The 12827-nt window shown below is 37.5% G+C and overlaps 1 protein-coding gene across 3 annotated transcripts in view; it reads left to right on the forward strand.

Annotated features, from left to right (window-relative positions):
• The window catches only part of LOC114642632 (centromere protein C-like), a 266767-nt gene that overhangs the window by 86358 nt on the left and 167582 nt on the right, over window positions 1-12827 (forward strand). For all 3 annotated transcript variants that reach the window (XM_051928078.1, XM_051928079.1, XM_051928080.1), the window contains 3 exons: window positions 2465-2641; window positions 7783-7894; window positions 8338-8395. In XM_051928078.1, the coding sequence (XP_051784038.1) occupies window positions 2465-2641; window positions 7783-7894; window positions 8338-8395 (347 nt within the window). The remainder of the gene's footprint in view (window positions 1-2464; window positions 2642-7782; window positions 7895-8337; window positions 8396-12827) is intronic.

Genomic DNA, 12827 nt, shown 5'->3' on the forward strand with positions numbered 1-12827 from the left:
ATATGTAAGCTTATAAGTACTGCCTTACTTCTCTTTAAGAAAGGAAGATGTAATGATACTTGATTTAATCGAATCCATGTCTTCCTGGGTTTGCGTAGCTTATTGTCAATATCTTTACACCTGTTTTTAAGACTTATTTACTGAAACGGGCTTTCACGAAAAAAGTTAGGGCTTTGCTACAGGATACACCCTCCACAAGTTAAGCAAGTAAAAATAAAATATATATTTCTGTTTTATTTAAACCTTTTAAGTTCGTATGCATAGCCCCATTTGGCTGTTTAATTTTTTTTTTCTTTCTTCAGTAATATTTAATCTCCTTAAAGAAAAAGAACATATCCATTTTACTTTTTTTGTATCTCTTTAGTAATATTTTAGTGTAAAAGGATTACCAGTATTTAAACCTTTTATGTTACTTTATACATTTATTTTACACAATGTTGAAAAATTAATAAGAAAGCTACATATTTTGGCAGCTGCTGCTTTCATTTTCAATGAAATGAAAAAAGCCCTCCAAGAGAAAACGTCAATGAAGAAGAAACAGTTTGCACTATCTAAAAGGAGAAACCCTCATTTATAAAAGTTTGCTGCAGATGACTTAACTGAAAATAAATGAATAGTTCCTATGTGTATAATACATATTTATCTATTTTACTTATGCCTTTATTCCACCAACTTACAACATCTGAGGTACAATTTGTTACATTACTTTTGTTTTTTGCAGCACAGGCAGGTGAAGTGACTTCCTCAGGGTCTCACAGTGGTGTCAGTACCAGGATTTGAACTGACAAGCTCCGGGTTTACTGAAATATTACTGAACAAAGAAAAAAAACGAAAACGGGCAAATACGGCTATGCATACAGATGTCCATCCGTCCATTATCCAACCTGCTATATCCTAAATACAGGAGCCAATAAGTACATATATATATATATATATATATATATATATAATATACACATATGTATATATATACACATATGTATATATATACACATATGTATATATATATGTATGTCTATATATATATGTATGTCTATATATAATATACACATATGTATATATATATGTATGTCTATATATATATATATATATATATATATGATATATATGTAGATATGTAAATTTGTATATGTATATATATGTTTATGTGTGTGTATATTATATATATAAAAGACAGCAACACTCATAACAATGACAACACAATTATATTGACAATCATGTTACGTTATTTTTAAAATGTTTCCTTTTTTTTTTTTTCATAACCTCTTTAACACACTACTTCTCCGCTGTGAAGCGCGGGTATTTTGCTAGTCTTGACATAAATGGCGAGAATAAAGTAGAAATGTCGAGAATAAAGTCAACATGTCATCACACTATTACACAGTACCCAGGTACGTTACACTGTATTGAAAACAAATTAAACAAGTCAACTTGGCTTGCAGTTATATCCAGTAGTATAGAAATAGTATTTACACATTTGAACATAATGGTCCACAGCCGACCTTTTAAAACCAAAGTATCTCCAGGCAACGGACGTGACTCCTTTTTTTCGGCAAAAGTTCTTCTGTGTCATCATGTTCAACTTAATCGTCCGCTTCAGTTTCGGAATGTTCTCTGTCCATTTTCACCGTGCAATACCTACACTACCACTACCTATTTAGCGGTGTAGCAGTGAAAAACAGCACCCGCGCAAGACCTCTGTGATTAGCGTTGTAGCAGTGAAAAGGGTACCCACTTGAACAGTTTCCCGCCGTGACACGTTCCGAACGTCGTTTAGGCAATTTAAACAGGTGTTGCGGTATAAGAAAAATCCATATCATAACAAAAATAAAAAATGGTTTTTGGTATGAACCGGTTTACCACCCAGCACTAGGTTTACTTTGATAGTTACATCACAGGGACGCTATTCATACATTTTGGTCATGCTTCTCAGTAACTGATCGAAGTCTTATTTAGTGCCACATGTAATTCTGAGGGGGACTGAAAAATAATAGATTTTTTAACAGAAAATACCACCTCATTTGCTATTCACACCTGCTTTTCAGTGAAAAAATATTTGAGGGAACATTGCTGGCAGCACTGCCAGAAGTATGTGATTTAACAAAAAAAAAATACTGCATACACATTATTCTGCCGCCTTAGACAGCTACAAAACACCCAGTCTTTCTGTGGTTATGAGTGCTTTCTAATGTTTATGGTACTATCCAGCCGAATAACAGTTTATTTAAAGTTACTGGTGCCCTGTACTAGGACCAGTGATTGTAATAAACTTTGTCTCAATACAAAGTCAGTGAATAATTCTTTGTGAAGGTTATGCTTCCAGTTTGATTTCTGCTTCTGCAACTTTCAAGATATGTAAAAGGTTTGTCACTGGCATGTAAGTACTTGGTTTTTACTAACCCATTAATGCTTTGTAGTCTTTCCTTCACACTGGTGAGTAATGTGAATTTCAAATTTCTCTTAGGGTAAATTCAGAAAATGTGGCTGCATTTGAGAAGAATACTGAAAAACGTTGTGATGCGGTGTCACAATTTAAGAAAGTTGCTAAAGCTCCTTCCTCACAAAGGAAACCAGAAAATAATGGGGAATGTTCCATGTTTCAACAGATGTTGAAGAAAAATTGCGCTTCACCAAGTGTCAGGTAAAAAAATATATAAAAAATGTAAAGTTGACTGGCTTACTCACTAACTAATCAGCTAAAGCATAATTTCCCATTTAGCTAAAAAGTTGAAATAGGAAGATGGTACATATCGGGCAGTAGGTATCCACTAAGAAAAGACATTTTGATATGTCAATATTTAGGGGTAGAAAAACTAAATATCGCAAAAATCTGAAAAATGCCTTGATGGTTTGATTAATACTTTGATGTTCTCGGTCGGCTAATTTTATTTTTACTATGGTTTTTTTTTTTTTTTTTTATATTAATATGCTGACTTGCATGTGGTTGGCTGAGCGCATGCTCTCTGACATAGAAGGACACCATAGAAGTGACTGACGGGCCATGCACATAGCACCACTGACTGATAGGGTTGATTGGTGACTGAAGACGGGGTGGTGTGTTGGACAGGAAATAAAATAGGTGTAAAGAGAAAGTTCAGTGAAGCTCAAGGAAGATGCAAAGCTCAATGGTTAGAAAATGCTTTTTTTTTTTTTTTTTTTTTTTTTTTTGTTCTTGACTGGGGCTGCCTCACTCCATTCAGAGTCAGGTGGAAGAGGACGAAGTTTGCTGGATGAGGAGAGGGTGAGAGATAGAAGAAGGAAAGGACTTTGTGGGTGCTGGTATTGTGTACTGTGCTCTGGGAAGCCGGGAAAGAGCACTCCCCACAAAAAACAAAAACGTGCTGTGTAATAGTTGTGTATTTGCCCGTCTGTGTCAGATTAGGGCAGCTGTACATGTTCTGGTGGGCCACAATATACATTTTTTAAATATATACAGTGGGGTAAATAAGTATTTGATCCCCTGCTGAATTTGTAACTTTCCGCACTAAAAAAGAAATCAACAGTCTCTAGTTTTTATGGTAGTTTCATTTTAATGGAGAGAGACAGAATATCAACCAAAAATCCAGAAAAAACACATTACACAAAGTTATAAATTGATTTGCAAAATATGTACATTTTGATCTTTATTTTCATTATATTTTGCTGAAGACATAACAGATGAACTTAAATACAGGACAATTGCATGGACCGTTAACATCAAAGGCAGTCTGTTTTCCTGAATCCCAGTACCATTTGTTTTGATCTGAGCAGGAATTCGGGGACTCTCAAAAGCTGTATTGATTTTATCACCTGTGAAGGGAAGGGCACCAAGACTAAATTACTTTACTGAGAACAGAAGGAGATGCCATGGGACTGGAAATTACAGCTTGAGACAAGAGATTGTTAAAACATTAGAAACTTCATTGCTGGAAAAACTGATGTATTCAAATAGATGAAAGAGTTTGGGCAAATTCATTCATCATATTGACAGCCAGCCAAACAGGTACATGTAACAGTCACATTGTGCAAAACTCCCATAGCATTTTAAAATGAATATGACAGACTAAACGAAGAGAACAGAATGATGTCAGAGGAGGGCGAGAGGGCGCCAGCAACGTGTGGCCGTTTTTTCATCTGATTGTCAGCAAAACATTTCATGAACAGCTTTGAGTGCTAGGTAATAAGCTGCCTGCGACATTTATCCTTGACCTCTTTTAACTTTTCGGAAACCTTTTCTAAAGAGTATATATCCAGACTTTAATATCAGTCTTATTTGCTATTATTCTTTGTTCTATTTGCTATTATTATTCATGTAATAAATACCACGCTGTTTTTAATTTTCTATGCTTTGTCTTCATGTCTGGAGTGATTGAAGTAATAAGGTAGCCAGAGGTTTGACATACGCTTCGTGCTGCAAGGTTTATTAAGGGCCGAAGGTGTGAGCTCCATGCAATAGTACGGAACAGTACATAAAGTAAGGCATTCTTGGTTGAGAAATGGCCTATAGCCAAGGATGTTGAGCCTTTGTATGTTTAAATGTATTCCTAGAGACTGAAGTAATATTTAGGTCTGAGATACAGATACATTTTAAACATTGTATGTTGTTTGTGCCGATAATAAGTAAATCTCTTGAAGTAATAAGAGAGTGACAAGTTCTGTTATTCATAGGGCACTTGTGTGGTTAAAAGTGCTAGAGGTTAACCAGCTCTGTGTGTGTCATTCACTGGGCACTGTTGAGGTTCTGTGTGTATACGTTAACAGTATCTACAGTTAGGTCCATAAATATTTGGACAGAGACAACTTTTTTCTAATTTTGGTTCTGTACATTACCACAATGAATTTTAAATGAAACAACTCAGATGCAGTTGAAGTGCAGACTTTCAGCTTTAATTCAGTGGGGTGAACAAAATGATTGCATAAAAATGTGAGGCAACTAAAGCATTTTTTTTTAACACAGTCCCTTCATTTCAGGGGCTCAAAAGTAATTGGACAATTGACTCAAAGGCTATTTCATGGGCAGGTGTGGGCAAATCCGTCGTTATGTCATTATCAATTAAGCAGATAAAAGGCCTGGAGTTGATTTGAGGTGTGATCCTTGCATGTGGAAGATTTTACTGTGAACAGACAACATGCGGTCAAAGAAGCTCAACATGCGGTCAAAGGAGCTCTCTATGCAGGTGAAAGAAGCCATCCTTAAGCTGCGAAAACAGAAAAAACCCATCTGAGAAATTGCTACAATATTACGAGTGGCAAAATCTACAGTTTGGTACATCCTGAGAAAGAAAGCAAGCACTGGTAAACTCGGCAACGCAAAAAGACCTGGACGTCCACGGAAGACAAGTGTGGTGGATGATCGCAGAATCATTTCCATGGTGAAGAGAAACCCCTTCACAACAGCCAACCAAGTGAACAACACTCTCCAGGGGGTAGGCGTTTCGATATCCAAGTCTACCATAAAGAGAAGACTGCATGAAAGTAAATACAGAGGGTGCACTGCAAGGTTCAAGCCACTCATAAGCCTCAAGAATAGAAAGGCTAGATTGGACTTTGGTAAAGAACATCTAAAAAAGCCAGCACAGTTCTGGAAAAACATTCTTTGGACACGATGAAACCAAGATCAACCTCTCCCAGAATGATGGCAAGAAAAAGTATGGAGAAGGCATGGAACAGCTCATTATCCAAAGCATACCACATCTGTAAAACACAATGGAGGCAGTGTGATGGCTTGGGCGTGCATGGCTGCCAGTGGCTCTGGGACACTAGTGTTTATTGACGATGTTTTCAACCAAGTATTAGAAATGAACATTTTATTTCCAGTTATTTAATTTGTCCAATTACTTTTGAGCCCCTGAAATGAAGGGATTGTGTTAAAAAAATGCTTTAGTTGCCTCACATTGTTATGCAATTGTTTTGTTCACCCCACTGAATTAAAGCTGAAAGTCTGCACTTCAACTGCATCTGAGTTGTTTCATTTAAAATTCATTGTGGTAATGTACAGAACCAAAATTAGAAAAAAGTTGTCTCTGTCCAAATATTTATGGACCTAACTGTATGTATGTGTTTGCTTGTCATTGAGTGAAATAAGTATTGGATCCCCTACAACCCCACCAGAATTCTGGCTCCCCTCCCACAGGTTAGCTCTGTGCCCGTGTGGCACACAGATTACAATCAGTCAATTACTGATACTTATGATCTCAACTCGTGTGTTTCAACTCGTTATGTATATAAAACACACTTGTCCACAGAATCAATTTCTTCCATCCCAGCCTCTCCACCACCATGGGCAAGACCAAAGAGCTATCAAAGGACGTCAGCGACAAGATTATACAGTAGATCTGCACAAGGCTAGAATGGGCTATAAGACCATCAGCAAGAAGCTTGGTGAGAAGGTGACAACTGTTGGTGAGATTTTTGGAAATGGAAGGAATATAAAATGACCATCAGTCGCCCTCGGTCTGGAGCTCCATACAAGTTCAAACTTATAGCAGGTTAATGTAACAAATAACATCAGAATACACTTTATTTTTTGCATTTTTGTAATTGTACTGGAGGCCTAATTAGGGGAAATTTTTGTTCCGTCACAGACAACTATGAAGAAAATTGCACTTTTACACCTGCGTAACTGTATCCTTGTTAGTGTTACAAAACTAATAAAATGTGACAAAAACGAAAAGATAATTGCTGAAAATCTAAAACTAAATACAAACTAAAAATATCTTAAAACTAGAAAAACCCTGGTTTAATGGTTTCCTCAAACCACATTCGGCCAAGGCTTTGGAGTACTTGAACAAAGGTTAATTCTTTTTTGCTTCCATTCTTGTTCAAGATGTGGCAGAAACAATTATGTGCGGGCACCAGGTACAGTTACCAGCAGACTTGTGTTTTTTTTAGAAAAGTTTTGTTACAGAGCCTCTTTCACACAGGCATTAGTATCCAATGAAGCTGTAAATAAATTGGGATGTGAAGTGCAAATGCAGACAAAACCATAATCCAGTTAAGCCTGGAAATTAAACTTTGCTTATATGTGACCAAGCTATAAACTGCCCAGTTAAACACAATCATAAAGGCATTTTTAAGATGCATTGTCATTCCCTCACCTGAGGTTTTTTATATTAGTTTGTTAGGAACATAACTGATTCGTAGAAATATGATCGGTAAGTTAACAATTTCCATGGAAATCTGCTCCATTCATTTCCATACTTCAAATATATTTACATGTGTGTGTTACATTTGAAAGTGAGCATATTAAAATCTTAGTTGTACTACTTTAAACATTACTGTTACTTTATAATAGTTTTATGATTCTATTGTTTCATCACTTCCAAATACACTTTGTGTTTTAAGTTTGCTAGTTATTATTGCCAGTAATGACATGAATAATGTACTGTCCGATGCGAAATAGTTTGTGGGGAAGAAAAATTCCTATATCATTGGCAGGTTATCTTAAAAAAATTCTTTCTGAGCTTTGGAAGGTAGATGTAATTCATATGCCAAGATTCATCAGTATCCGAAATTTTGATGTTAAACCTTTTTTGAAAATGTGTTGAATTACGGTGAAATGACCATTAACAATTCTCCTTTTGAAGAGTCTTTTCAATATTTCAGAATGCTTCAGAAAGTGTTTTTTAAGTTTGCTTAAAGACACTGTCTAACAGGAAATTAAAAAATTTTATAGTCTATGATTTTTCCCTTCCATTGGTACTTGGAAGAAGTGTTATAGTAACACGTTACTGCACAGTTGATATTGTTAGCATTTAATTACTTTTATTTATTTATTTTTATTTTTATTTTTTTAAATTTCAGATCATGTCAACTTTTGGACCAAGAGGTACCTATTCCGCATAGATTGCTATATCCTTGCGAAGAGTTTAATATTTTAGAAGACATCCAAAGGGAAGTAAAGTCAGGGTTTAAGGTCAGTAAAATTTGGAGATCTAAGCCTAATTCTAAGTTTGATGCAATGTATTTTTCAATTGATGTTCCCATTGTGAAACTTGGTTGTTTTTATGTATTTTTACTACTGACCAATTGAGGAAATATTTTGTTTCTTTTATGTCCTGTGCTGTAAAAAGACGTAATAGTTTTTGAAGTGAGAAGGAAAATCTCGGATGTGGCCTTACACTTTATTTATAAGAAGGTATTATTATAGAAATTAACAGCAGTTTCTATCAAAAACATGAACATTTCTCGGTGATTCCAAACTTTTGAGCACTAGTGTACATTTGAGAGAATATTAAAAACTTTCATTTAAACAGGCCCAACTTCACAGTTTAGTAGTCATTTGATTTCTGTAACAAGGAGTCCTGTATTTAGCAATAAGATCTCTCTTTATATATATATATATATTTTTTTTTTTAGACATCATCTAGAAGCTTTGGAAAAAATGATTCTCATAAATCCATAAGACATAATAAAGGTCAGTTTCTTTTTTGGAGGGGGGGGGGTTCGGAATGCTTTGTTACATTATCATTTATCTCTTTTGTTTTTATAATAAAGCATAAGTTCCTCTTTTCTAAGATACTTTTCACAACCTTGTTCTGAAGTTAATAGCTTTCCTCAAGAGTTGGAAGTGTTGTCTTAATCTTCCTGCCCATACAATAAATAGCTAGTCTGGACTCCCAACTGGCTGAAGTGCATGGTGTTCACTGATAGCAAAAAAAGTGCAAGTAAATGGTCCTTCTACTTTAGAATTCTCTTTGCAATCTGAACTCCTCTCTCTACATGCCCATTTCCTTGTGTGTTATGTGCACTGAAAGTGATGTGCTGAAAGTCACTTTCTCGTGCAAACACTTGAAATTCAGCACTCAAAAATTGTTAAAAATGGGTCAATAGCAAGTCTTTTCTTTGGTCTGTCTGGTAAAGAGGTTTAAATAAATGGTTCTTTTCAGAAATAAGGCTGGAATATCTGCTGTCATCACTTGTTGACTTACTGTATGGCTTCCTTTTGTAAATTTTGTAGCGTGCTTAAAACCGTTGACTTTTTACGTTAAAATAAAAAAATACAATTGCTGTATTTGCTTTTGTAATATATTCTAGCCATTCAGACCAAGTATACAGTGCATCCGGAAAGTATTCACAGCGCATCACTTTTTCCACATTTTGTTATGTTACAGCCTTAATTCCAAAATGGATTAAATTCATTTTTTTTTCCTCAGAATTCTACACACACAACACCCCATAATGACAACGTGAAAAAAGTTTACTTGAGATTTTTGCAAATTTATTAAAAATAAAAAAATTGAGAAAGCACATGTACACAAGTATTCACTGCCTTTGCCATGAAGCTCAAAAATGAGCTCAGGTGCATTCTGTTTCCCCTTATCGTCCTTGAGATGTTTCTGCAGCTTAATTGGAGTCCACCTGTGGTAAATTCAGTTGATTGGACATGATTTGGAAAGGCACACACCTGTCTATATAAGGTCCCACAGTTGACAGTTCATGTCCGAGCACAAACCAAGCTTGATTGTCAAAGGAATTGTCTGTAGACCTCCGAGACAGGTTTGTCTCGAGGCACAAATCTGGAGAAGGTTACAGAAAAATTTCTGCTGCTTTGAAGGTCCCAATGAGCACAATGGCCTCCATCATCCGTAAGTAGAAGAAGTTTGAAACCACCAGGACTCTTCCTAGAGCTGGCCGGCCATCTAAACTGAGCGATTGGGGAGAAGGGCCTTAGTCAGGGAGGTGACCAAGAACCCGATGGTCACTCTGTCAGAGCTGCAGAGGTCCTCTGTGGAGAGAGGAGAACCTTCCAGAAGGATAACCATCTCTGCAGCAATCTACCAATCAGGTCTGTATGGTACAGTGGCCAGACGGAAGCCAATCCTTAGTAAAAGGCACATGGCAGCCCAACTGGAGTTTGCCAAAAAGCACCTGAAGGACTCTCAGACCATGAGAAAGAAAATTCTCTGGTCTGATGAGACAAAGATTGAACTCTTTGGTGTGAATGCCAGGCGTCATGTTTGGAGGAAACCAGGCACCGCTCATCACCAGGCCAATACCTTCCCTACGGTGAAGCATGGTGGTGGCAGCATCATGCTGTGGGGATGTTTTTCAGTGGCAGGGACTGGGAGACTAGTCAGGATAAAGGGAAAGATGACTGCAGCAATGTACAGAGACATCCTGGATGAAAACCTGCTCCAGAGTGCTCTTGACCTCAGACTGGGGCGACGGTTCATCTTTCAGCAGGACAACGACCCTAAGCACACAGCCAAGATATCAAAGGAGTGGCTTCAGGACAACTCTGTGAATGTCCTTGAGTGGCCCAGCCAGAGCCCAGACTTGAATCCGATTGAACACCTCTGGGGAGATCTTAAAGTGGCTGTGTACCGATGCTTCACATCCAACCTGATGCAGCTTGAGAGTTGCTGCAAAGAGGAATGGGTGAAACTGGCAAAGGATAGGTGTGCCAAGTTTGTGGCATCATATTCAAAAAGACTTGAGGCTGTAATTGCTGCCAAAGGTGCATCAACAAAGTATTGAGCAAAGGCTGTGAATACTTATGTATATGTGATTTCTGTTTTATTTTTAATAAATTTGCAAAAACCTCAAGCAAAATGACACCTTTTATTGGCTAACTAGAAAGATTACAATATGCAAGCTTTCGAGGCAACTCAGGCCCCTGAAGAAGGGGCCTGAGTTGCCTCGAAAGCTTGCATATTGTAATCTTTCTAGTTAGCCAATAAAAGGTGTCATTTTGCTTGGCTTTTCTCTACATTCATAATGGCTAACACGGTACAACACCCTAGTACTACAAAAACCTCAAGTAAACTTTTTTCACGTTGTCATTATGGGGTGTTGTGTGTAAAATTCTGAGGGAAAAAATGAATTTAATCCATTTTGGAATAAGGCTGTAACATAACAAAATGTGGAAAGTGATGCGCTGTGAATATTTTATGGATGCACTGTATTTCAGCACCATATGTAGGTAACTGTCACCTGCTATAGCTGCCTTAATAGTATTCCTGGTGGGGTAGTGGGCATGCTATCAACTAAGGCTGGCATGTATGTATCAAGTTTTTTAAAAATATTGACATATTTTCATACAAAATCTAGGATGACAACATGGTTTATATCGATACAGTCTGTGTTGTGTTAAAATTATACTTGTAGAGCCGCCAGTTCACTGTTCTCTTCTCCCCGTTTGTCTCTCACACAACTTCACCCTGCCCCACCTCTTCTCTGAATACAACTCACCCCTCCCCCACCACTTTACTCGGTAAGTCCTTCAGGCAGGGACAGGATTGAGATAAAAACTTGAAGGTTTCAAAGAAGAGCTGGTTGGTAATAAGAAAAACAATGGCTCAATTATTTGGAGATGGTTCGGGTTCAAAGTGTCAGATGAGCAGGTTAATAATGTATTCTGTAAATATTGCCGAGAACAAGTCCCAACAAAAGTATCGGGCACTACTAATCTTTTCCACCATGTACAACAATGGCATAAAGTGCATTACGAAGAGTGTGTGAAAATGCGTGCTGCAGCCCAGATCATGAAGCCTTCTCACACTCCTGCTCGAAACAAACCACGTTACAAAGCTCATATTCCCATGTTGTGCCTTATGAGAGAAAAAGTGAGAAGTGGGACGACATTACTAAAGTAGTAGCTTATCTTATTGCTAAAAACATGATCAAAAATCTCAACTGTGAAACGAGACGGCTTTATACAGCTGCTAAAAACTCTTGACCAAAGATACTAGTTACCTAGTTGGAATTACTTTGCTAAAGAAGTACTGCCAAAAATGTATAGTTAGAGAGAGTCTCGCCTCCTGGTTCGCCAAAGTATCTCACTTCGCACTGACCACCAATATGTGATCCAGCAGGATCTGTGAGCCATACGTGAGTGTGACAATACATTTCATGGAAGACTGGGATCTGAAAGTGCCTGTTTCCAAAGCAGCTACTTTCCCCAAGACCACACCAGGGAGCATATAGCTGAAGCTTTGCAGGATACCCTCACCAACTGGAAACTCAAACCAACGGGACTGGTTGCTATAACTACTGACAACGGGACCAATGTTGTCAAGGCAGTGCAACTGAACAAATGATTGAGGATGCATTGTTTTGGTCACAGATTTCATCTAGCCATTGGTGAGTGCAACATTTAATCAGTTAATTTGAAATAAGAAAAAAATATGCCAGGCATAAATTACTCTTTTAAGGCTGTTTTTTCCCCTTTTCTCCTAGGGCTGAATATTTTTACAAAAAAACTCAGGTTTTTAAAATGCACACAAAGCAATTGTTTCTGACATAAATCAACATGAAACGTTTGTTGCTGTGTTCAGTGTGCTGTCTCTGCATGTTAACAGACCTGACAGCTGCAGTGGCTGGGTGGGGGTGGTGTCACGTCAACTGGGAATTGATCAGCTGATACAGGTACCTCACTTTAATTTTAGATCTTGATCTCCAGATCACTTCCACCAAATCATAGTCCAACAAAGAGACCAATTCAAAATAATAAAATACACACAAAATGGCATCCACTTAGTATTTTGCTTTGCATATTCGCTTAATCTCTCGCCCGATGTGGATGCCATTCTAGATGTTGTTTACTCTATGCTATTCACACACACACGCAGGGATTCAATGTCAAGTCAACGAGTCCTCCAAGCAAAGAGCATCTGCCTATAACGTAACGGTGAGTTTTATTGACATTTGCAGCTTTTTTTTCTCCCTCTGTCCCCCCCCCCCCCCCCCCCCACCTCTCCCCCCCCACCCAAAAACGAGTTAGGTAAAAAGTTTTATAGAACCACTTACAGAACTAAATATGCCTATTGACCACAGGATCATCTATTTGAAATGTTTAGGCTTATACAGCTAACATTTATGATGCGTACATGTGTTAGAGTGAGGAT

This window comes from Erpetoichthys calabaricus, chromosome 5, assembly GCF_900747795.2.
Source record: "Erpetoichthys calabaricus chromosome 5, fErpCal1.3, whole genome shotgun sequence".
Taxonomy (NCBI): domain Eukaryota; kingdom Metazoa; phylum Chordata; class Cladistia; order Polypteriformes; family Polypteridae; genus Erpetoichthys; species Erpetoichthys calabaricus.